The sequence below is a fragment of the Paroedura picta genome, chromosome 4 (assembly GCF_049243985.1).
Source record: "Paroedura picta isolate Pp20150507F chromosome 4, Ppicta_v3.0, whole genome shotgun sequence".
NCBI classification, from domain to species: Eukaryota; Metazoa; Chordata; class Lepidosauria; order Squamata; family Gekkonidae; genus Paroedura; species Paroedura picta.
The window spans coordinates 49,432,664-49,460,079 of record NC_135372.1 but is presented as its reverse complement, the minus strand read 5'-3'; the positions used below and the strand labels follow the sequence as shown (position 1 = coordinate 49,460,079).

The window sequence follows — 27,416 nt, the reverse complement described above, 5'->3', positions numbered from 1 at the left end:
TGATTGCTGGGGGGTAAACGGTCATGACTGGGGAAGGCACTGGCAAACCACCCCGTATTGAGTCTGCCATGAAAACGCTAGAGGGCGTCACCCCAAGGGTCAGACATGACTTGGTGCTTGCACAGGGGATACCTTTACCTTTACCTTTACTATGAACTCATGAAGTGACCAATGTAAAGCTGATCTCTCCTAATCTCTGTCCCCCATCAGGAAATAACAATACATATAGGCTTTACAGGTTTGTCGTGATTAAAGACCATGTATGTGAAACACAGTGTGTAAATTCTAAATCAGGGGTAGTCAACCTGTGGTCCTCCAGATGTGCATGGACTACAATTCCCATGAGCCCCTCCCAGCAAACTCTGGCAGGGGCTCATGGGAATTGTAGTCCATGGATATCTGGAGGACCACAGGTTGACTACCCCTGTTCTAAATGATACAGTGGTTACCCAAACTGTGTGAACATGGCTGATGTGATGTCCTATAACTACACCTGCGAATTCCCAGATGGGACCTGGGGAACCCCCTGGTTTTACAGCTCATCTGCAGAAGAGAGAGATCGGTTTTCTTGGAGAAAATGGCTGCTTTGGAGGGTGGACTCCGTAGCATCATATACTGATGTCCCTCCCTGACCAAAAACCCATCCACTCCTGAGTCTATGCCCAAAGTCCCCAACTATTTCCCAACCTAGAGCTGGCACCCTATCTATAATGGTTGTCAGACTTTGGTCCTGAGACTCAGCTTTTGGGCCCCAGTCTTAAAGCATCCAGTTGAAATTTAAGGGGCACTAGTTGCCCTTCACATTTGAAACTGCTCTGCATAACAGCTTGTAAATACTGCTTAACGGTCCATCTCCTCAAACATTTAAAGCTACAGGACTAACACTATACAGATTTACTAATACCATATGGTACCCTATCTAGTGGGGCACTGGTATCATGCTACTCTTGTGACATCACCAGTTAATTTTCCCACAGAGTTGTCAGGCCCCTCTTGTCAAACTGTGGGGGGTGGAAGGGGGCCTGCTGAAAGCGAGATGGAGGCCCAGCAACATGCCTACATCACTTCCGATGTGACCTGGAAGTGACATCATCACACAGTGATTTTGCGGCAACACTGGCATTTGGGGGAAAGAGTCTTCTAACAGAGTTTTGCTCAAATTTGAGAGTGTCACCCCAACATTGTCAAAGTGATGACATCACTTCTAGATCAGGTCAGAAGTGACATACATGTTTCTGCAGCATCAGCTGGGTATCGCTCTTTTTTCCGGACTGGCAGCTTCCACCAAGGGGTCTGGCAACCCTATTGCCCCACAAGCCTCAGGGGTTCAGAAATGCTGGAAATGTAAGAGCACATAGTTTCCATAGGCCTAACTGAGCCAGCTACTTCACTACCGTTCACCTTTATTAGTAAAAGCTCTCCAGGGCATTAGGCACAGAAGGGTTTTCCCTATTGCTTGCTACTTGAGATCTTTTACTTGGAAATCATCAGAACTGAACCTGAGACCTTCTGCATACAAAACATTTGATCTTTCAACAAGCTGTGGCCCTCAACAGTCCCACCTGTAACTGGACCCATGTTATCTCTTCTTGATTAGGTTAACTGCATTCTCGAGTGCAAGATTAAGGACTTGCAATGTACTGAAAACATTTAATCCTCACTAACCTTGCCTCTCATGTGGACATTCTGACATTCATTGTATACCAGGGTTTCCAGGTTCCCCCCTTGCCACTTGCTGAGGGGTAAGGTAGGGTTACCATCTCCAAGTTGGGAAACTCCTGGACATTTAGGGGGGAGGGAGCTTGGGGAAGACAGGGTCTTCAGTGGGTTACAATGCCATAGTCATAGTGGGGTACAATGCCATAGACCCTTCAAAGCATCCATTTTGTCCAGGGGAATTGATCTTGATCATCTGTAATTCCAAGAGCAGCCAGGGGTGACGGCCAAAGAGATGGCAATGCATAGCAAACGGGACAGGGGCACAGTGTGGGGCTTCCTGGACCTGGCCCGTCAAGCAGGCTACTGCACTGGAAGCGCCCGACAGCCAGGCCGAGGACGCACGCATGCACAGACAATGCGTATGGCGGGTTCAATCGGTGTGTCCAGGCTGCTGGAAATGGAAGGGGGGTGAGCCAGCAGACACAGAGGGCAACGGAGGGCACAGCGGCCTGCAGCAGTTGAGAGGCTGGAGACCGCAGGATGGAGCTGAGGGCAGCCACAGTGGCAGCGGCCCTCCCCAATTATGCACACGCTTTCTCTGGCGCTGCATCTGGTTGTGCCCTGGCTGGGCGGCAGGCTTTGCTTTCTTCCACATTTCCCTAACGCAGATTTTCAACGGCCTGCATCGAACCAGCGCTCAGGCTCTGCCGGCGGCATACATTATCGGGGATTTCCGCTGCTGTCGTTCCAGCTCTGAGGCGGACCTTCCCCTCCGTGCATAATGGGTCTATATGAATAACGTTCAACCCCAATATTTCTTCCATACATCCTTACACATATACACACACAGAGAGAAAGAGAGAGAGAGAGAGAGAGAGAGAGAGAGAGAGAGAGAGAGAGAGAGAGAGAGAGAGAGAGAGAGAGAGAGAGAGCAATTTGAAGAGAGTTTGAAAAGTCCAGGAACAGCTGTATTTCATGACTGTGCAGATCAGGTATTCATCTCCATATTTAATAGTATTTGCAGCCCAAAAATCTTCATGTCTGACCAGATGATCTGAGTCTGGCCATTCCTCATTCAAGAGGAAACATTAATTTTGCCTTGCTTGGCAATGATCCCACCTCAAATGCCCACTAACTCCTCAAGCTTTTTTCCTTGCCAGACTGTTTGGCAGAATTATATCCTTGTAAAAATCACAGTTACTTGTTGCTTACCGTTATGCGTGATTATCAGATGATTTCATTAACAGACACAGCTACTAGCAACTGCATAGACAGACCGCTGCTAAAAAGCTCTTATATTCTTAGACTTGCCTTTCAGTGGCACCAGCTGCTAGATCTCTCTCCGCCATCTTTAATAAGAGTAAAACTAGCATGGAGTAACTGAGTTGGCCACCTAAACAGAAGCAATGATGTCTTTTGAGACATTTTCAGGAACATTGGATGAAAAACAGACTTTTTATTTATTATATTTATATACTGCCCTCCCCTGGGGCTTAAAACAGCAGTGTATGTGTGAAGCCTAGAGTAAGTAACAGAGCAATCACTAAGAGATCAATTTGGGCGTGATCTTTGATGCCTTCCTTACAGTGGAGGCACAGATCATGAATATAGTTCACCTGGCATTCTACCATCTTCACCAGGCCTTGGAAGACCTAGCCACCATGATCCATATGATCATCACCTCCAGACTAGATTTCTGTAACTCGCTCCGCACAGGTCTACCCTTGGCCTTGGCCTGGAACTTACCATTAGTACAGAGAGCAGCTGCACTGGTCCTTACAAGGACCCCTTGGAGGGCCCATATTTGATCTGCCTACCCAACAGTTGCATTGGTTACCAAGAGAGTTCTGGATCAAGTTCAAGATGCTGGTATTAACCTTCAAGGCCATAAGCGGTTTGGGCCCTGCATAACATGGCAGAATGACAGGACATTTTAGAAACGATTTTAAAAATAATTTTATGGTATTTTTCAGAGTGCTGGTTTTAAATGTTAATGTGAACTGCCTCAAGCTCACTTGCAGGGAGCATGCAGTCAAGAAATCAAATAATGAAAAATAAAGTAGGATGCATTCCCCACCCCCCCTACTCTTCTTTCTTCTCTTTCAAAGCCCTGCAACCTCTTCCCTTTTCTCACTTCCTTCTGTCCTTTCCCTGAAACTCATCTCCAGGGGACAAAGGTTAGTTCCCTGGAGAAAAATAACTTCTTTGCAGGGTTGCCATGTCCTCCTGGCAAACAGTGGGGGATGGGGTGGATTTAATAGGACAGGCAACGTTGCAGGCAAAATAGGTAGCAACCTGGAAAGTACAAAATTGTGAGATGGAGACAGAGGGAAAACAAGAAAATCAAAGAATTGGTGCAGGTTCCTCCCCATCCCCCCAGACAATAGAAGGAAGAGCTATATATCTGAGAGAAGAGGGTAACCAGAGAGGGTAATGATTCCTGCTATAGAGTTTTTGTCATTGCAACATCACAGTGCAATCATATCACTTCTGGTGTGCAGCAGAAGTGAGTCCCCAGCAACATCTCCTGGGCCTTCTTTCTCCTGGTAAGTACCCCCACTAACCAGCTGTTCAGCAGCAATGATGTAGGTATACTATTGCTGAGGTGTGCAGTGTTGGACATTGGATTGGGCCCACTTGCATTATGCTGACTGCCAGACTCAGTTGGGCGATGGGGACTCACAGAGAGCATCTTATTTTTTCTTTTATCTCCCTCCCCACACAATTTCTTCTTTCCCTTCTCTTGGTGACCACAATATTGTTATCTTTCCCTGCTTCCTTCTCTCCTTCCACTCACCAATCAGCCTATTTTTTGCCTGACTCCTGTCTTCAGCTATATTATTTATTAGCATTCATTAGCATTATATTTATCATGTAATTTATGGCTCACTTTCTCCACAACGAAGAGCCAAAGCAGCTATTTATTTTATTTGTGTTTTATTTATATTTAAATTTATTAACCGCCACTCCCGGCCATGCCAGCTCAAGGTGGTTTACAGATAAAACCACCATAAAACAATATAAAATGATAGTATTGGCAGCACAGTCCCATCTGTTCTCTCCCACAGTCCAGTCCCCATTCAGACCACCTACTAGCCTTGAGAGAGGTCATCTGCCCAGACAGACGGGCATCCAAGGGGCTCCTAATGGAGTGACACAGATCTTCCTTCACCCAGCCTCAACCAGATACCTGGTGGAAGAGCTCCATCTTGCAGGTCCTGCAGAACTGTCGTAGCTCTGTCAGCACCCTCAGCTCTTAGAATCATAGAATCATAGAATCATAGAATCATAGAGTTGGAAGGGGCCATACAGGCCATCTAGTCCAACCCCCTGCTCAACACAGGATTAGCCCTAAGCATCCTAAAGCATCCAAGAAAAGTATATATCCAACTCTTCTGGGAGCTCATTCTACCAGGCTGGGACCAGGACCGATGAGGCCCTGGCCGAGGCCATACTTCCTAGGGAGTGGGAACCACCAGCAGATTCAAACCGACTGAGCGAAGTATCCTGTGAGGGGCATAAGGAGACAAGCGGTCCTTCAGGTATGCATGGCCCAGACCACTAATGGCCTTAAAGGTAAGTGCCAGAACCTTGACTTTGATCTGGTATACAATTGGCAACCAATGCAGCTGCCTCAGAGCAGGCTGGATGTGGACCCTCCAAGATTATCTCATTTGGACTCTAGCAGCTGCATTTTGTACCAACTATAATTTCCGGGTCATTATGATCCTCTCGGACATTTTATCTTCATAGCAACTCGAGGTATGTCAGATTCTATGACTGGCCCTCCAATCTCTGCATCGCGGGATGTCAGCCTCCAGGTGGAACTGCAGATCTCCTGTATAGCAGTTCATCTCCAGTCTAAAGTGATCAATTCCCCCAGCGACAATGGATGTTTTGGATGGATTTTACCACACTAAAACTCATGTCCTCCCCAGACTCCATTCCCAAATCTCTAGGAGTTTCCCAACTTGGATCTGGTATCCCCTCATCCTTTGGGGGAGTGGGGAGGATCTGGCAGCCCTACGTGCATCACACTGACTTTGGTGAGTTGACTGCTGTTGAACAGCAGAAAGCAGCCAGTTCTGGTGAATTATGACAGTTTAGAGGCACCATGATGTCCTTTGTTTCTGGCCTTGATGACTCCTACTTCAAAGCTATCTCAAAATTTCTTTTTGATAAAACCCACCTTCATTTATTCACTCTGATTTATTTGAGAGTTTCTAAAAGGGAATGCCAGGTGGAGATTCTGTTGTTACCCCTCTCACTGTCTAAATTTCCCATCCCAGTGTATAATTTGGGTCAAAGAGGTGCAGTAAAGTGGGGAAAGGAGACGGTTTGGGGCAAATGACATCATGGAGGCAGTCTGGATGGACCTTGGCAAACAATGTGGCAACCATTAGTAATTTCACTGTTACCGACAGTTTGAAAGCAAGCATTTTTTAATAAACCAAAATTATTTATGTATTGTGGGATCAATTAATCAGGACAAAGCTATAATATTAGTAGACCTGCTGATCCAACTTTGTGTGACAGTTCATACTTTTCTATGAACCGACTGCAGAAAGAATAAGTTTTAACAACACCAGGAGCTTGAAGTGTGCATGCAAACAGCAAAATATTTTGCACAATTCTTGATGCAATACATTTCCTGTGTAAAAAAAAAAATCCACACCATCAGCCATGAATGAGTCATGCTTTTGCAGCCAGAACAAACTCTTAAAATGAGAACCTTTGCAAACAACAAAGTTTCAAATATGCAGGCTATTCGACTGGCTACTGTGTTAAATTGTTAGATATTTTAATTAGAACAGCTTTGCCACTGTATGCTCCTTGGCAAAACTTTAAAACAGAACTTTTCAACATACACTAGTTTTTGCACTAAGTTTGGGAAGAACTGCCCACATATACCTCCAAGGGAACAACAGGAACATGAAGCTTATGTCAACTTGTATCTGGAAGGGTCAATGACTGAATTCTTCATATTTACACAAGCAATGGGCCTGCATACAGGAAAACTGGTTGCTGCTAATAACTTCTGTTGTGGCCAGATTTGCTTGGATAGCTATCAAAACAAGAAAGAGCTGGGTAGATTCAGAGCAACTTAGGTAGAGATAGTCTCAATTGCTTGAAATAATGCTTGTGAGTTTTAAAACTGGAATGTTTTATATTTTATAACATTTTAGTTATCAATTATTCTTTTATCTTGTTAATGCCAGATGTTTTAATGTATCTTGTAATTTGACTACTGGTCTAGTACCGTAATAATAAAGAATTCTGAATTCTGGTTGCTGCTAATAAGTGTTCCAGTAAGCATTCATGCAAATCTGGAATGATAAGTATCAGGGAGAACAAAGAAGGGCAAAAAGATTGACTATGAACTAGGCAAAATGATAATAGCAGCTCAGGCTTACCTGGGGCCACCGGTTGACACAGTGGGCAAGGGGAAGATGTGTGGGGGAAAGGCGCATTCAGCAGCATGTTGGCGGGCGTGGCATGAGGAGATGGCACACCTGGAAAGGGAGGGGGAGGTGCAGGCCTCTGGGGTCTTAAGGCTACAATACTGCCACTGCGCAAAGCTGTAGGTCTTAAGTAGGTGTCACATGCATGGGCCCAGCCTCTTTTGTCCAGCAGCCACCTGGAGAACAGATTTCCTCCCACCAACCCTGTTATGTAGGTTGAAAACATTATGTTAATTTCTGGCCTGGGTTACAGGCATTTGGGTGTCAAATCTGTCATAGCTGGCAGTTAGGATGGGATCAAGCCGTGTGAGGGGAGTTCAGCCAGCACATGAGACTCCCCAGCTTAGGGACCTCCAGGAGAGATGGCAAACCTGTGAGTGGGTGGCAACCCAGCAGGAAAGGCATGGGGATCTCAGTGCCAGGTGGCCTGGGGTGGTACCAAAGGTCTGTGCCCCCTTTGGCACCCCAGGGGGACACTGCCGGTGGGAGCCCAGCAGCAAGGGAATCAGCATTCCTGACAGAGAACTGGTGCAGACTCCCCAAGGTGCCTCTGCAGTCTCTGGGTTCTTGTGGTCGCCAGACTACAAGTTCATACTCCCTCTCCCACGTTGTGCCAAGACTCCTGTTGGAGTTAACAAAATCGTGGCCTTATTTAAGCCAAATCAACGTGTGTGAGTCCTCTTTAAAGCCCAAAATGCCCCCCTTCCATTGAATAAGAATTATTTGTGAAATTTACACCCAGTGTATGGAAGAATATTTAATCAAAAATATATTCTATAAAGCAATAGCAATTGTGATAGCAATTAAGAAAGAATCAAACGATGACCTAGGTCCATTCCAATTAATAACAGCATTCAGAGACTAGCCCTATTTTTAAAATGCCATCAAGTTGCAACTGACTTATGAAGACCCTGTACAGTTTTAAAGGCAAGTGGTCTTACAGAAGTGATTTGCTATTGTCTGCCTCGGCATAGCATCCCTGGGATTTCTTGCTGGTCTCCCATCCAACCACTAACCAGGACTGGCTATAGTTAACTTCCAAGATCTAATGAGACTGAGGTAGCATAAGTTTTTTTTTATATTCAGACCCACATTTCAGACATGTCAGCTCTGTGTGTTCTTCACATAAGAGGAGCCATACTTGATCAGGTACATGGTCCATTTGGTCCAGCATCCTATCTCATATGGAAATTTAATTTGGAGAGTTTGCTAAGCACTAAGACTGAATGATTTCTATAGCAAGGTCATGACCATAAAGAACACATTCTTGTTCCTTCTCTTATAAGGCACAACTGATGCAGGTAGAGAGTCTAGAGACTCAGTGGGGACCCCAACAGGCCTTTCAATAAAGGGTTGACAGATGCAGGAAATGCACTGATGACAATTGAGTTCTGATTTCATATCTATCTGAAGTCAAGAAAGACATGATGGCTCTTCCACCACTGAAAGTGTAAAAATCAACTCATCAATAGTTTGGTATTAAAATTAAATGTATACTGAAAATGAGACTTAATATAATTGATGTGGACCATGCCAACTTGAATCTATGTTGATCAAGAGCTATCAGGAGGGCATCCTGGATGGTTTACCCATAGAATGATAAAGAAAGATGAAGTCTGGGCCTTGACGTAGTGTGGACATCAAGAGTATGAAGCAGTGTTATCCCACGAATCCATCTAACCTATTCATTGATGTCTTAAGTAGAGTATACCAGCAGTCTAGGATCCTTTGTCTAGAGATGATAGGAATTAAAACTTGGGACTGTATATATCTTATTTATTTATTTATTTATTTATTTTTGTTTATATACCGCCCTCCCCCGAAGGCTCAGGGAGCAAAACACAGTTCATTATATTCTTGCAGCTATTGTGTTTTTATTGCTCTTAATGTTTCTTTTATTACAACTTCTCTGCTACTGTAGCCTTATTAAGTACTTGCAATAAAGCCCATTGTGCAAAAAAAAAAAAAAACGGGCCCTAGAAAACTGTTGATGCTCAGGAGAAAGGTGGACATAAACAGTATACACATAAAAGCAAAGAAATTAAATAAATCCTTGCCTTAATATGTAGCACAATTCTATCTTAACCTTCCTCCAAGGATCTCAGAATAGGATACGTAGTTCAACCTTCCCTCATAACACGCCTCCCCCCGCCCAGTGTGTTAGGCTGAAAGAGGGAAGGAGAAAGAGAGAACAACTGGCCCAGCTTTGGAACAAAGGATCTGAACCTACTTCTCTGGAAAAGGCTTGCTCATCCATGAAGCAGAAAAGCAAAGAAAAGGTCCAGTGTTGTGGCTGAAGAATAAAAACATCTCAATTCCACATTCTCTTTTCTCTCTTTATTATGTGAATAGTGCTCAAATAAAGGAAGCCAGAACAAGGTTCCAGATTAAACTCTCATTTTCAATGTTAACACCTTCTACAGTTGCACTCTACCACAGAGCATAGGCACTTTCTTTGAATATTGATGTATGTTGTCCAGGTGTGGTTGCTTTGGTTCAGGCATTCTCAACCAAGGTTTTGTGAAGTTCTAGGATTTCTTGATGGCCTGGAAGAGTTTCCTGAGTGGGTGGGAATTATTTTTTATACACACACACACATATACATGCACATACACACAAATTAAGCATTTATCCAGTGTTATGACCATATATGGTCATGTTGACACCTCCCACTCCCCCCAATAGCCAATGATGGGACTGGAGAGAGTGGGAAGAGGAGGGGAGGGCCTCCCCAGGTGGGTATATATATAGCTATGCTTCCCAACCATATTCTGCACAACTGCAACCTTTTGTGGGTTTCTCAAAGCCTGAATAACATTTCAGGGGTTTCTCAGTGGTAAAAAAAAGTTGAGAAAGGCTGCTCTAGTTGTTGAGACTTGTAGCTACCATTTGGAAAATATCAAGAGAACTGAGTTATATTGAAAAATTTGATCTTCTCTCAGTACCAAAGATATTCCTGCTCAAAAACACTGAAGTGAGTATATCTCTGGAGTTCTTATCTTACAGTCCTTCTGACTCACTGAATCAATCAGAATCCAACCCTCTTACAGGCAATCACCACAGCTAAACTTAAATCTCTGGGATTCTGCTTTATACTGTAGTCTGGTTCACAATACAATCCCTGTACTTTGTTATGATCAGGAGAGATCACATGGAGGCTATGCGTTGCTGCCCAGTGGCCTTTGAATAATTATAGCTGTCACAATAATTATATAGTACCATTATATTTTCTGTCAGCAATGAAGTTAATTCAATAACATAACAGCATTTGTTAGATATGCAGAACTGAAAGGAAAGTTACTCCCTGACTTGTCCATGTGTATAGTACCAACAAAAGGAGGCAGAGACGAATCACTACCAAAAATTCTGGGAATTATAATAATGAGAAGACAATAAACAGACTGTCACTATTTGTATTCCTTGTCTTTGTTTTTGTTCAAGAATAAAGATCTCTTAGTTCTTGTAATGCTTTCTGTGGGGATGGAAAAAAAATTCCAGAATTCTATCATGAAGTTCCAGGAGTTGATATTTCCTATGTTGCCATCAGAATGGATATCTGAGCCATTTTTCATTGTTCAATAAAAATGCCATCTTCCTCTTACACTTGACAATCATAGATTATACATACTTCATGAAAATTCATGAAGCTCCAGCCATTCCTCATTAGACTGGGTGCCTGGTTTACATGAATGTCCAAAAGAGCTGATTGCTAGAGTAACCCTTGCCATTTCGCACTAGATTGGAATATTTTATTAGAAACTGTAATGTTTATGATCCCTCATGGCCCACACTGCTCTGTACCTTATCATTAAGAGGAGGCTCATGATTACCTGGTGTTGGCATAGTTACCTGCCTATGTTTGTATAACAAGCCACTTTCCCACTCCCAGGATGTTTTTATTCCTTTGCTGTAAGGCAGAGGCTCAATCCACGACTGCCTGCATTACAGCCAGGGCAAAGCTCCTATTTATAGTGTGAAAAATACATGTTTTGTTAAGTTTTGTACTTTTTATCGGATGTTAAACAGCAGCAAAAAGGAAGCTCATTTCTAATTGACAAATTGAAGGCTAATATTTTGGCACATATAAGCCCACTGGGTTCGATCCAGACGAACACTTTCATGGATGCAAGGACTTCTACTCAGGGAGCGTGATTTTCCTGCTTCCCTGCCATGCATTTGTGCCCCTTCCTTCCTCCAGGCTGCTCAGGTGGCCTTCATAATTCTGCCCCATGTTTAAGATGTGAGATATACATCAAATGACGAAAATAAAGAAATGCATTCTGTTCTATTCTTCACAAAACCAAGTAGACTCCAGATATAAAGAAACACTAGGAAGAAGTACTGGGAGGCCATCACATGTGCTGATTGACTACCTAGAACAGAATCATGGAGTCGAGAGGGCTCATAGAGGCCATCTAGTCTAGCCTCCTGCTCAATGCAGGATCAGCCTAAATGCAGCATCAACCTGTTGAAAGCAGGACTGGTACCTACTGCTACTCATGACATTCACAAACATATTCACAAACACAATGGCTGGCCACCCTTAGTTTATTTGCTTATTTAAAATATTTGCCACCTATGTCATTGTCTTCCTGGCTCAATGCCAGTTAAAGCTCTAAAATACAAAAATTATCACACATTCAAAAGAGGAAACAGCAGCACTGCCAAAGCAATTCAGCCACTAAAATAACACTTTGTCTCTACCAAATGAAGCAGTCCACTGGTACAACTCTAAGACTACTTTATATGGATTAAGATTAATGGGCATTCAGGATAGGGGTGTTGGTTTTTGAGAAGGGGGGGAATATTATCTCCAGACTATGGAATTATCTCTCTTCCTCCTGATGACATGTTTTGAAATGTCGTTCAAGCATGAGACAAAATGTTGACTGGACTGATTTCAAATACTACTTCTTTTGGTTTTGTGATTGCTGACAATCATTGCAATTTTATTGATTTTTTTTACTGATGCCATACTGTGAAGTGAAAGTGATATGGTATCTCATCAGATTTCAAAAGCTAAGCAGGGTTGGTCATTGGATGACCATGGAAGACTCCATAAGCTGGTCATGAGTTGATGGCCTATACATAAATATCCTGCTGTGTATTTTGTATTCTGGCTTTACTATTATATGTTGATGCTTAGTATTTTAAGCTTTCAGCAAAGGATTGTAATCGCCATTGTAAATCATAAACAGAATGTGGGATAGGACTAGGCTAAATAAATAAAATTTTAGTACCACGTGAATATGCCTAGAAAGAATTCTATAAATTGGGTACCATCATCAAGAAGCACAGGACCTGCATATATGATGCCTGCTGAGATCCCTGCCAGCCACATAATGTTTGCTAAACCTGCTGTTTTTTCCTGTCTATCTTGGCCAAAAATGTCTTCTAGCAGCTGACAGACCACATCAATAGAGCTTGTGTTCATCTCGCCAGGTTGTTACTTATTACATGGTCCCTTTTGTCTAATTTACCCTTCATTTGCTTATTCTGTTCCTCCCTGGCATGATATGAAGTAAAATATGCAGCTATACTTTTCTTATATGCACAGGTTTGCAGGATTTCTTGGCATGGAATTTTAATGTTTGTGCATGTATGTGTTTATATGGGGGCTGCATGCCATGCATACATGTTACACATAGCTAAAATCTCAAGTAGTTCTAATGTTAGGCTGTTAAATCTACTGTGCACTGACTTCTGATGGGGGCTGGCCACAGACACCTCATTTTGTAGCATTAGGCTTTAACACCCTGAGAGTGTTACAGAACAGGCACTGAAAGATCGGAAAGGTAAGACACCTACAAGATGACCTCATTCACTTGACACACACCCTTAGCTGCAAACTGTGAGCAGACTGAGCTGAAATGCTGGATACTCTACTTCAGTTCATGTTCAAAGCAAATCAACAGGCAGCCAGAAAAAAAAGGAAGCACAAAAACTGAAGGGAAGAAAACACTAAGCACAGCTTACGGAAGCTACAAGTCCCCCATGATGTCATAACCCACATGATGTCGTAACTCTGCCTTGAGAAACACTTGATCACACCAAACATTACCTTAATGTCCAGGAGGAAGAATAGTCCCACTGTTGTGGGAATCGTGGACATACCTCTCTATCAAATCCTGCCTATGTGGCCTAAAAGGGATAATCCTATTTCATTACATTTTTTCTGGAAATATAAAGAGTAACGAGACCTTGCAAAACCAACCTGCTAAAATTATAGAGATGTGGGATTAACTCCCCAATAAATTCTTTCAGCAGTACAGCTGTAGACATAATCCAAGCATCTGCTTTAAAGCAGACACGAAGCCAGCTCTATATACTTCTAGTTTCCCCTCTTCTTCCAAAAACCTCTGTAACCTGAGCAATAGGAACACATGTTAAATTCATGTTAGAATAACCACTCAAGGAGGATTATGCACTCACCAGAATGAAAAATGTAAATCAGGGGTCCAGCAATGTAAATCAGGGGTCCAGGGGTCCAGTTTTCTTTACGAGAAAAACAGGACAGCAAGTCCCTAAAACCTGAACTTTCAAGACACATCTGACCAAAGTGGAATACTTTGAGACTGGAACGAAGGAACAGATATGACCTGATTCACTTGTATGGCTTTAGTACAGGCTGAAGGCACCCCAGCCTAACAAAACCCGGTTATATGTTTTAATAAACAGTGCCAATGTCATAAGGAACAGATGTTTAAAAAAACATAATATCCTGGTCCTGATATACTTTGTTGCCAAGAGGAGAGGTGCTCGTGGGACGAAACTCCAGGGACCTTGGTCACCTGAGGAGGTCCATAGAGCTGGGGCTGGGTGGTGTGGGGCAGGCAGAAAATATCATGATATGAAGCAACTTGGTGACTCTCAGGTCTGTATCCATGCTACATCCTTTTGGGTGGGGACTGGGAACATAGTATTTGCTGGCTACAGATTTCAAGCCAGCCTCTACCATTAACTATTATCCCAAGGTGTCAGCCTAGTCTTTTCAACTACAGGTTGGTTTTATTTTAACAATAAGGAGTACTACAAACCTCCCCCCCCCTCACACACAGATACTTACATATATACACTATGATGCCTGCACAGCAGGCCCAAGCAGCGGATTGTTTAAAGTAAGGGGTGGGGGTTACAATACATTCCAGAAGCTTTGTGAAACTTCTTTCTCACTTTCTTTAATTTTAAAACACTTTTCCCATCACTTTTCTATCTTGTGCCATTGTTAATAAGTATTTATTGATTCCGTGAGTAACTTTTTGAATTATTTCTTTTATTAGATTTTGGGGGATTTAACCAGCCCCCCCCCCCAAAAAAAGCCCCTCTTGTTCACAGCCTTGCTGCACAGTAACAAAAAAGCTACTAGTTCATCTTTCTAACCTCCTCATCTGGCTAGTTTAAAATTTGGGGAGGTACATGGATCTGAGAGTGGGTTGTGACTTACATGGCTAGGCAACCATCTCAAGCCTTGGTTTCAGGACAGACCTGACTGATCTAGATTTGGCAAACTCTAGAACAAAAAAACACAGCATCAAATTCTCTAGGGACACAACATCATTCATCCCCCCCTTCCTTTTATTTTACTTCTATTGTTAATTTAAAAACATTCATTCGTGGCTATAGCTTCGACCTAAAGCCATATTCTTAAGATGTGCACCTTCCTTGGTGATAGTAAGTTACATTTCTATCAAACATCTGCTGCTATATCTAGTTCATTTAATTAATACAACTTGCCATGAATAATACAAAACGTGGCTTTGGCTGGCCTCCTTTTTCTCCTCTCTTACCTACGGTTCCGATGCTAGTCGTCTAAAGAACATTTCAAAGGCTATTTATAAAAATTGCTCCACATAGTCCATCTTTTTATGATAAAAAAGCGGGAGGGGGGGAAGAACCATGGCCTCCTATGTGCAATAAAAGATTCGGTTGACGCTAATAACTTTCTCTATAGAGTTGTGGGACTGTGAATGGGGAGCAAAAGGATTATAAGCCTTTGAATCTATAAAATAGAAGCCAAGCAAGCTTAGCAGCTGAGGACATGTTGACACAGAGGGAATAATGACAACCACCATACAGCGAAAGGGGAAGCATAAAGACAGAAGCTAGAAAATAGCTTCTATTCAGGATAACGCCATGTACATTGTAAATGGTACTCCTACTGAAACACTCACAGCCAGTTTTAAAATTCCTGAGGCCCAGGGCCACAAACGGCTTTTATTTCACAGAGCGGAGAAAATGCCTGAAAATAGATAAATGGTTTTGCAGTACTTGAAAGACCAGCAAGCATGACCTGTATGCAAGGGCCCTCATTTATCGATATATGCAGTTGGAACTCAGCAGAGGGCACCTTGTGCCCAAAATTTACTATCCTGCTGCGCTTTATATGACAGCCTTTTCCCCCGACCCTGAAAAACCCTTTAACAGTAATAAACATAATCATTTTAAAGATACAGAAATGTACGCAGAAGCCCATAAGGCTCCCATATATGCAGGAAAGCCAACTTAGCCACAATGGTGGCTGATGATGATCACTGATGATGATATTCAGAGAAACAGTTCAATATTTGATTGTTTGAAGAGGTGGCTCCTTTGTGCAAATCTATCTACATGGGACTTCGGTGGTACAAACTGTTGAAGTGAGCAACGTCTAGCATACAAAAAAAGAGAAGAACAGGCAGGGCAGGGGGCAGCAAGAGGAAAGACCTGTTAGGGAGGATAGTGGGGTCAGCACCTTCTTTCCTGGTGAGTGCCAATCCTTGTCTGTCTCCAGATTTATACAGTTAGAACACCGCCTGGAGACTTCACAGTGAGGGGAAGAATAGAAACCAAATAAATAACAAAATTTAAAAACATGTCCTCCTCCTTCTCAGAAGATCCACAATTCTCTCTATCTCCACACTTTACTCTCAAGTATTTTAGTTCTTTAATAAAGCTTTCTTACACTTTAATCAGTTTCACAGCTCTATTGTGTAATCACTCAGACAACACAAAGTATATGTCTTTTAAAAGATGGAAAACTAACATAACCTTGTAGTGCAAGGCTTCTGCATGGCTCTTGGCTGGACAGAGCATCTTCCTTTCCAGTTGCTTGATTTTGTATGGTCATTGCTGCAGTTCTCAATGCTATTTAATTTTATTGTTCACAGGTTTTATAGGCCTCTTTCATAATTGAGCCAATAAAGAAATGAAAAAAGACTGGAAACTAACATCACGTAGCTTCGCACCCAAGATGAAAGCAACAAATAGTATAGCCTTTCCTTCTAGATCAGGCTTTCTTAACCAGGGTATTGTAAAACCCTGGGGTTTCCTGACGGCCCTGGAAGGGTTTCTCCTATTGGGTGGGAGTTAATTCATGTTTACATTGTTTAAATTAAAAATTATCAGGTGATATGATCATGTCTACCTGCCCTACCTCCAAAAATGGCCAACAATGACCCTGGGGAGTGGGTAAGAAAGAACCCTGGCCAAACAAATCCTTGCTGACCTGGTAATGTCTGTTGGGAGAGTCTGGGTGATGTCACTTATGGTGACATGTGACTTCTGGGGGTGTGGCATGAAGGTGTGGCCTGCTGACATCACTTCTGGAAGCCTGAAGAATGTTTTAGGGGTTTCTCAGCAGTAAAAAGGTTGAGAAAGGCTGTTCTAGATGATCATCACCTAAGATTCATCCATAACATTTAATACAGACTAACACCCAACCCTTTGTTGGCTACCCTGATTGGCAGTAACTCTTAAAAGAACAGACATTGCCAGCTGTCCTAGTTAAGACCTTACCCTTCCGCATCAGAGAAACCAGAAACCAAGTTTCCCATCCAGAGAATAACTCCATACTTATGTATATGTATTAGTAGACTCAGTACTCAGCTGAGTACTCAGCTTGCTGGGGGGTAAACGGTAATGACTGGGGAAGGCACTGGCAAACCACCCCGTATTGAGTCTGCCATGAAAACGCTGGAGGGCGTCACCCCAAGGGTCAGACATGACTCAGTGCTTGCACAGGGGATACCTTTACCTTTACCTTATTAGTAGACTGCATATCTTCATGTACAATCCATCACTCGATAAAGAGCAGATCAGAAAGAGTGCCTGTACACTGCTGAGAGCTGATGAAAAACAATGGAGTCCTTTAAGTAATCCCCCTCCTTGGAGGCTGGGCCATACAGTTAAAGGGACAAGAGGATAGTATGGCTCTCAGCAATCTTGCAGATTGCTAACCACTTCTCTTATTCTTGTACTGGTTTCTAATTTCCCTGCTCATTGTCCCCAATCTCTGTGGAGAAAAGCATGTGGAATGCCTGCCACCTAGCTATCTCACACCCCATCCCCAAAATGCACTTTAAATTCGCTGCAGCTGGCAAATATTATTGCATATGACACTAAAGCTGCTTGTCAAATGCTCAAATAAACAAAGAAGGAAATTCTGCCTACTTCCCTTTCCTCTCCCCTAGCCTGACTCCCTTTTCCCTGCCAAATAACCACCAATCTGCCCTTGGAACCACTCCACTCATTACTGACTCCGTACAACAGTTTTCAAAAATAAATTTAGCTTTACTGCTCTGAAATCAGCTGTTGCACCCAATCTCCCAGCTCAGTTTAGGACCACTTCACCTGAGCTCCATGAAACTCTGAACAAAAATCAGAACAAAACTACATTTTAGAACTGTAATCGCAAATATGTGCAGTTTAAGAGTTTTTGCAAGGATTTTTTTAAAATTTCTTCTAAAAAGAGAGTGACAGAAAAATAACTCAGAGCAGAATGACTCCAGACACAGAGCAAGAATTTTTGGTTTAATATGATTCTCTGTAACTTCAAAAAGAGATGGCTAATTTGGAACAACAGCCTTTGGTAGTGCCCAAAATATCTTTGATCGCGTATGTAAACAGGCTCAGGCTGCTGGGCGGTTTAGTTTTATTTCAAGCCAAATAAACACCCATCAAATTTGCTAGGCGAGCAGGGAGTAAATCAGAAATATCAAACATTATACCTCCTTTCCTCCACTGGACAGTGTTGACAGGTGCCCAGATTTGAACTAGGCAGTCTGGCATTTTCCTTTTCTGTCTGGTAAAGAAACTGAGAAAATACTGGACATAAAAATGCCTTCTAATTAAGATTCAGGTGGGTAATCATGTTGGTCTGAAGAGGCAGAACAAAGTCTGAGTCCAGTGGCACCTTTAAGACCAACAATGTCTTCAGAAGAAGTGTGTTTGCACATGAAAGCTTATGTCTTGAATAAAGCTTTGTTGGTCTTAAAGGTGCCGCTGGATTCAGACTTTGTACTGCCTTCTAAATAAGCAAGCCTCCAAGTTCCATGAATGTGCCCTTTCTTTCCCTATAACTTGATGGCGATATCCCCATCTTGTTCTTCACTGCAGCCAGCCAGGTTTAAAAAGAATCGAATCTTCCATTCAGCAGCCAGGAGAGACTGGAGAAATATTAATGGCTCTAGCAGAGAAAGGCTGGAAAGGAAGAGCCTAAGGCTCTGGAAGACTGAGGAGCCAATCTCCATTCTGCCACAGAAGCTGGCTACGTGACCTGGGCCAGACACACACTTTCAGCCTAACCTACCCCACAGGGTGGTTGTGAGGATAAAATGGAGGAGCAGATAATGATGTGAACTTTTTGGTCCCCATTGGGGGGAAAAGTGGAGTATAAATGAAGTAATTAAAAAAACAGCATAAAGAAAACTAGACGTGAAGAAGAAGAGCTGCAGTTTAGTTTTTCCCTAGCGTGCTAAATTTATTGTTTATTTATTATATTTATATATTGCCCTCCCTGAAGTCTCAGGGCAGTTTACATAAAACAGGAACAATACAGATAGCATTATAAAGAAAACTGAACTTATCACTGGCTTGGTTGAATTCTGGTATGCTGCACAATCATTTAAACACCCAGTAATCCTTGTATATATTTGTATGTATTAAATGGACTATGGTAGCGCTTATTTTGTCAGACTAGGGCTGATTAAGTCTTAGATAGAGTTGCCAACTCCCTGGAGAAAATGTCTTATCCCTTTAATAGACACTTAATAGAGAGCCAGTTTGGGGTAGTGGCTAGGAGCGTGGACCTCTAATCTGGCATGCCGGGTTCAATTTTGCCCTCCCCCACATACAGCCAGCTGGGTGACCTTGGGCTTGCTACAGCACTGATAAAGCTGTTCTGACCGAGCAGTGATATCAGGGCTCTCTCAGCCTCACTCACCTCACAGGGTGTCTGTTGTGGGGAGAGGAAAGGGAAGGAGACTGTAAGCCGCTTTGAGACTCCTTCGAGTAGAGAAAAGCGGCATATAAGAACCAATTCTTCTTCTTCTTCTTAATAGGAACTCATTTACCTCGATCCCATTAAAAGCATCACTGATTCATTTCTACACATAAGGCTGTATTCAAGAGACAAGGCATTTTTTAAAAATCATGTGTGTTTATGTATGTATTGTCAAAATATTATATTAGGTATGTCCAATATTTTGGTTGAAACCACGTGGCAATCCTACTGCCAGAAGTTTCAGCTCTTTTCACTTACTTTGTATAAGTGGAAAGAGGCATCACTAGCTTGCAGCCCGATGGCCCTTGGGAACTCAATTGGAAAATGCCACAGAGACCCAATTTGGATCATGACCAAGGGATGGCAAGTTTCAGTCTCTCCTACCCCTCCCCCCATGTCATTTTTCTGACCGGATTTGGCCACAAAGCCTACTGGACAGGGCTATGCATCTCAGCAGCCCCCACATAGGTAATAATATCCCCCGGGCTGTTGGGATGCGTGTCTAAAAATGATACAGGAAACAAGACTCCCCCAGTGTGGACTTCTTTTCATACTCTATGGATCTCTTTGGAAGTGATGTCAGTGCCTGGGTGCATTGCCTGTGCTCACCCCCCATTCCCCCCCTCCACCACACACACAGACTTGGCTTGGGACCTCTAAGCATTCTGGGAGACTTCTCAGCCACCTTTAGCCTAGAGAAAAGGTGGAGATATAAAAGAATTAATAAGTAAAATAAAATAAAGTATTTTATGACTAGCCCTACCAGCATGATAGCCATTTACGATGGCACCTTTCACAGATTTCCAAAAGTGTCTTAAGGCGTACCGAGATTGAGGGTCCCTGATCTAGAAAGACTGATCCAGTCTTTTCCATGGGCTTTGGATTTCTTTTTCTTGTTGAAATTGCAGATTGATTAGTCAGTCATCTGGCAGAGAATCACTTGAAGCTCCCTGATTTTTGTTTTATTTCTGTTCCATTTTGGTTTTTACTGGCATTTGGCTGGTGACAAGCAACATGTCAGAGGCTTCTTATCTTTTGCAGATTTCCCCCCCAAAGAAAACTGATCTTCCTTCCTAGAGTGATTTTTACCCACACCATTGAATGCATTTCTAAGCCCCTCATTGTAGATGTGCATGCAGAAATGATATTCAGGTGCAGCTCATGTCAGGTTCATTAGAATCCCAAGGTGCACCTGAAACACTGGTAGAGTTCGCTATACCTTCGCTGTGTTTATCCGTGGCCACCAATGGCCCTCTAAGTCAGTGGCCCACTGGGAAATTTCATGGGAAATTAAATAGTCAGCCCTCCCCAATAACCACATATTCTATCCTTGGAGGAAAGAAGAGATAAAAATGTATAGATGAAAATATCTGGGGAAATATCCGCTTAAAAACACGTGCACACAATGTAAAAGATTCTCTTAAAAGATGGAAAGCAGTAGAAGCTATCTTCTTACCTACCTCACAGCTACAAAAGAATATCATGCTATTTCAACACTGGGACATTTCCTCAATCTTTGTCCCTTATAGGATTTCTATAGCAACAATTAGTTAGGATAGCACATGCCTTAGGCGGCTGCCTCATGCAGACAAAGGGAATGAAAATCTGTCTTTTGAAGAAAACTATTGTCGTACACCCTCCCTTCCAACCCCTTTCCATGCCTTCTCTGTTAGAGATTGCATAAAGTAACAATAGAAGTAGGCTGCAGAGACAGACATTGGCCTACTCTTGCTAAAGAAAAGAGAACAGCAGGTAACTGGAGAAAGTCAGTTATAAAGATGGGAGGAAAACAGGCAAAGAAATGTGCAAAACACAATTCTGTTCTCCAACCTTTACATTTCAAGATCTGATCATGTTCATTGGCTGCAACCAATGGCTACCTACCATCTGCTCTCAAAAGCTATTTTGATGAGAAATTTGACTTTTGCATATATATAATATAAATGCTAAATAATAAATCTAGAAAACAGCCAGAGAGACAGAGGCCAGATTTGTGTGCCTCTCTTTGAAGCTCATTTCTACAATGCACAGACAGCAGTTGCGTTTAGTTCAGATATCCAGGGCTAACAAAAAAACAAAGAACAAAGAAATCTAAAAGCTACTGAAAACAAGAAGTTCAGAAAACAAACAATAATGACTGTAAACTTTGTTGGTGCAGGTAGTTTCCACACTATGAGACTTTCACACTATCAAAAGATTCTTTCTACAATGTGCTATAAGTCGAATTAAAGTGAGGACTCCATGATGCATTTGATATATTGTTACATTCCCAATTTTAAAAACTCTAGCAATATCTGTCCCCATAGGCATGGTCCAAGGCCATGAACAAGGGGGGAGGAGGGTTAGGGGATTTAATCCCCCCCAAAAAAATTAAATAGAAGAAATAATACAAAAACCTACTCATTGAATCAACGACAACCTATTAACAGTGGTGCAAGATAATTTTCTTTTTTCATGTTTGAATTTTGCTGTTTTGATAAAAAGAACAAAAGAAATAAACTATTGAGAGAGAGGAATTAAAGCATCTTCTTTTCCCTCCCCTGCTGCAACAAAATGTGTTCACATTTAAGAAGCCCTGGATTAGCAGAAAGCAGCATCCGTGGCTTTAAAACAATGAAGAGTAGGAAGCAAATGTAAAGGGACTATAATCCTAATAATGGCATTTTGCACTGCTATTACATTTTAAATGAAGAAACCTCACAAATACACTTTTAAAACAAAACTACAAAAGAAAAACACAGAAAATGTAGGTACAATTTCACAAGAGCAACATTGTGTTCTCGGTCAACATCAAATCTCCTCTCCTGTCTAAACAGATAGAGTAGAAGCAACACAGACGCTGTTATTTATTTAATAAACATTAATGGCGGAATCAGTTCTTCTTTCCTCATTAAGCATTTTTAGGTTTTTAAATAAAAGTGTCTAAATGAGGTCAACTCAATTACTTTTGGCAGTAGCCCAGACCAGTATGGGCTCTTCAAGGAATCACTAAATGTTCCCAGACAAACCTGGGTTCCCAAGTCCTTGCTTTATTTACTTGCAGAAGGGGGAGGGGGGTGACTTGCCTAGGAGTGTTGTGCTTCACCTTTCATGGGTTTCATCCTCACCCCACCCCTCTGCTTCCCAGGTGGGCTCTTAAATCACAAGTTAATTCTGCTAGGTTAAAAATAGTCCCCTGGGAGCACTTTCAGGAAAGAACAAGCAGGTGCAGGGCAAATGAAGCATATCTCCATTCTGCCCATAAATGCTCTCTTGAAAGTTCTCTTCTGCAGCCCTTGAATTCCTGTTAGCTGGACCATATGTGCTCACCTGCATGCTGATCTTAGTTCTGCTCTTAGATATTTCATTCTCGAGGATAATTGGGAACTGGATTTGTGGAGGTCTTTCATCATCACCCCACATCATGAGGGATGCACTTAAAATTTCAGTACAGGTATTGTAGGAGTTGAACAGGTGACAAGAACGATCCGGGGCCTGGTGACCAAGCCCTATGAGGAAAGGTTGGGAGACTTGGGAACGTTCTACTTGGAGAAGAGGAGGTGGAGGGGGGACATGATTGCTGTCTACGTATTTGAAAAGTTGGATGGTAATACAAAAGGCAGTAAGGCTTTATCTTCTGAAGTAGAAATACTGTGTCATTAATTATAACGCCGATGATCAAGTTTTCTCTTGACAGCGACAATTATATTCTGTATTATCAAATTATTTGATAATATCAGATTCGGTATTTAAAAGACAATCTGTGGTGCAGTGGAGCTTGAAATTTGAGGAACTAAATAAAAGATGCGAGATCAGGGAGTGGCTCAGAAGTTAATGGAGAAGTCCTTTTTTACAGTTGGCTGTAATAGTATTAAGCAAGCCTCAGGATGGGTTATTAAACATAAATATGCAACTAGTCTTCGGGGTAATAAATACATAGAATCACCAAAGAGGAGTTATTTAGCCTGCCTTCTTCATAAGGAACCAAGTTGCAATTCTGTTACCATTTCTTTGAAAAATTCTAATGTAATGAAATTTGTGATTCAAAGCTAGTAAGTTTTGACACATGCAAGATAATGGATGGTAGGGAAAGCCTAACTGCATAATCATTTGACCAAGTTATACCGAGATGAGAGTGCTCCCCATGAAATTGTCTGTACCTGTTTGGAACTATCATTTTTAAGCGTCCTAACTTCTGGAAAATATCTTGGCTGCTCAGGAAGGTTCTGCATAAGATTCTGAGCCGTGCCCAAACAGCAGACATTCAAATGGTAAGCATGGCTTAAAATGCTCCCAAAGCACTTGCAGTGATGATCAAACTGTTTTTCGGAGTATCTAATTGGCCCTCATTGATGTGCCTATCAAAGAAATTATTTTATGCTTCCGAAAATCCTCAGGCTTCTTGGGAACACATTGTAAAATGTTATTTATTTAAAAACGTATATCTAACCTATCACACCATCAATGGCAGCTGAAGGACTGATGTAATTCAATAAGCCTTTTAATGATTCAACATGATTTTGATTTTGAGAAGTAGTTACTGAGGTGCTGGAGAAATATCCTATTATCTGTGTTTATATATTCTTCAGGTAAGTATGCCTTTTCCGGCATACCAGTAGTTTCTGATGTACCTCAAAAAACTCTTATGTACCAACATCACTTAATCCAATTAAGTTTCCGCCACACCTTCTACTACATTTTAAAAGCTACAAACAAAGTAGTTCACATTCTCCATTATGTCCTGAAACTCCTTTCCCCCCCTCTCTCCCTCACTTGGTTTTTAAATTATTGTTTCTGTACCAAAAATCCAACCTGATGAAGAGTTCTGGCAAACTCAAAAGTTTGCTCACTTTTCTGTGGTACTTTTGTGGGCCTGAATCTAAAGTTATTAGATGGAACGCCTCGCTTGTGGTACCAAAAGGAACAAATGAGCAGCGGTTACCTACCATTATTGACAGCATCCGTGTCCACAAAAGCCAAGCCAAGCGCCAAGACTTTAAACCACAAAAACATGGTTATATCCAGGTATTGGAAGTATCCTTACAAAACTGCATGTGTGTCTGTCTCTGGAAAGCAAAATAATTGTTATCTCTGTGTCAATGTCTTGCCGACATCCAAATCAAACGTCGAATATGCTCTGCACATACATTGCAAAGTTCCCTTATCAGCCAGGGAGCAGCTTCCTCTGACACCCAAGACTAACCACTTGCTGTCACACTGTAGAGCAAAGTGATGTCACAGACAATTTTATCCACTTCTCTAAAAAACACCACTTTTTTTTTCTGTTTCCAGGAAGCCGAGAGGGTTTTTCTTAAGTTGCTGCAGAGTTGTTCTGACTTCCTACTTGAAATAGATAACTCCAGCCTGGAGGAATTGAGAAGCGTTCACTTTCAAAAGGTAAAAGAGATAGAAGGCCTTATTGCTGTGGGGGGAGGCAGGGAAACTAAACTAAAATTTAAAAACAATTCACCACCAGAAGATAATGCAATTGTCTTCGCAGCATTGAATCAAGTGTGTCATCATGTTTAACCATCTTGTCACTAACTTGGCTACAACACAGATGAACAAATCACAATTCCCTATAAATAAGGTGCTAATGCAGGGACGTGCAACAAGATCGCAACAGAGGCCTGGCCCTCCTCTCTGTGCTGTTCATTATGAGAACCAGAAGGGTTCTGTAACCCTTTCATTATTTTCATCCACGATCACTGCTCACCTGGATTACAGGTTACCTGTGCTGAACATTGTGCCCTGTTCAATGCCTCTTGCCTCAGCCTGCAGCAGGGGAAGGCTCCTAACCACAGTCAGTGGGATAGATAGGAACACTGACCACTCATCTTTCTGATCCCTCTGATGCTGTCCCATTAAGGCTAGACCAGGATTTCTCAACCAGGGTTTTGTGAAACCCTGGGGTTTCCTGAAGGCCCTGGAAGGGTTTCCTGAATGGGTTGGAGTTAATTAATTTTATATATTTCCTAAACTCATATATGGTCATGTTGATCTGCTCCCCCTCTCCCAAAATGGCCAATGATGGGCCTGGAGAGGATGGGAAGGGGTGGGGTCAAGGGTGGGTATATACACAACTATGCTTCCCAATCATATTCTGCACAATTGCACCACTCCTGGGGTTTCTCAAAGTCTGAAGAATGTTTCAGGAGGTTCTCAATGGTAAAACAGTTGAGAAAGGCTGAGCTAGACTGAGGCAACTTGTGCCCTATTTGCCAGCATCCAACCTCAGCACTGTGATCCATGCAATAGCCACTTCCAGATTACGTTACTGTAACTCACTCTACACAGGGTTTCCCTTGGATCTGTTCCCGAAGCTCCAACTAGTCCAGAATGCAGTTGTTGAGGTTCTGACTGGGACCCAATGGAGACCACATATTCAACCTGTGCTGTCTCAACCACATTGGCTCCAGATTGGAGACCAGATCAAGTTCAAGGTTCTGGTGCTAACCTTTAAAGTCATAGATGATATGGGACTATCGTATCTTCAGTATCATCTCTCCCAGAATGCCCCTAAAAGAGCGCTAAGATCTAGAGACTGACATTTGCCCAACCCTGAAGAGGTGAAATTGGCCTCAACCAGAACCAGGGTGTTTTCAGCCCTGGCTCTGGCTCTGGCCTGGTGGAACACTCTGGCAGATGACACCAGGGCCCTGTGGGACCCGGATTAGGTCTGCTGGGCTTGCAAGGCAGAGCTGTTACACAAAGCCTATGGCTGAGGCCAGTATTAATATCAACATGCTGGCCTCCCTGCTCAGAGGTCCATTAGTAGGTAATATCTTAAACAATCCATATGGCCTCTCAGGCAGAAATCTTTCGTAATATTTTGCAAGAAGAGGCAGCGATAGGTTTTTGTAATTAGAAAACAAAATTTTGGGCTTTAAACTATTATTTAATTATTTGTATTTTAAGCAATGTTGGAAGTCACCCTGAGTCCTTTTGGGGAATGGCGAGGTAGTAGCCTAAAAATAAATGAAATAAAAAGTCTTAGTGATAACTTCCTTTTTCCTGCTTCTTCAGAAATCCTGCCTGCCTGCCTGCAGCATAGACTCATGGAAGCCATACAGGCCATATAGTCCAACCCCCTGCTCAATGCAGGATCAGTTTAAATAATCCAGGATAACTCTGAATCACTCTGACTGTGAAAACATTTTACCCTGATATCTAACCGATATTGTTCACCACATAGTTTAAACCCATTACTGTGGGTCCTAAGCTCCCAACAGGAACTTTACCCTGCCCTCCTCTGACAACCTTTCAAATACTTAAAGACAGCAATCATGTCCCCCTCTCCACCTCTTCTTCTCCAGGCTGAACATTCCCAAGTCTCCCAACCTTGCCTCATAGGGCTTGGTCACCCGGCCCCGGATCATTCTTGTCCCTTTCCTCTGAACCCTCTCAATTTTGTCCATGTCCTTTTTGAAGTGAGGCCTCCCGAAATGCACACAGTACTCCAGGTGGGATCTGACCAACACGGTATACAGTGGGACTATGACATCTTGTGATTTTGATGTGATGCCTCTGTTGATACAGCCCAAGACTGCATTTGCCTTCTTTAGCGCCACATCACACTGACGGCTCATATGTAAGCATATTTAGCTTACATTCTACAAGTACCCCAAGATCATGTTCATACACACTGCTACCCAGAAGTGTATCTCGTATCCAGTAGTCATGCTTTTCATTTCTGTGACCCAGATGTAGAACTCTACACTTCTCCTTATTGAATTGCATCTGTTCTCATTTGCTTACTTTATCAGCATGCTCAGATCTCACTGAACTCTATCTTCTGGGGGTGTTCACTACCCCTCCCAATTTGGTGTCATCTGAAAATTTAATGAGTAGTCACCCTACCCTCTCATATAATTGATAAAAATCTAGAAAAGTACCAGCCCTGTGGGACTCCACTGCTCACCTCCCTCCACTCTGATAAAATACCATTTACAACCATTGTTTGGGTGTGGTTTTCTAGCCAGTTCCTTATCCACCTAACCATCCAAAAATCCAGCCTACAGTCCTCCAGTTTGCCTATCAGAACATCATGAGGAACC

General features: G+C 42.4%; 1 protein-coding gene across 1 annotated transcript in view; it reads right to left on the bottom strand.

Annotated features, from left to right (window-relative positions):
• Positions 1–24,565, bottom strand: part of PTPRC (protein tyrosine phosphatase receptor type C) — a 118,288-nt gene extending 93,723 nt beyond the window's left edge. Inside the window, exon 1 of the mRNA XM_077332738.1 lies at positions 24,306–24,565. Within this exon, the coding sequence (XP_077188853.1) occupies positions 24,306–24,372 (67 nt within the window). The 5' untranslated portion in view covers positions 24,373–24,565. The remainder of the gene's footprint in view (positions 1–24,305) is intronic.
• Positions 24,566–27,416: the final 2,851 nt, after the last annotated feature.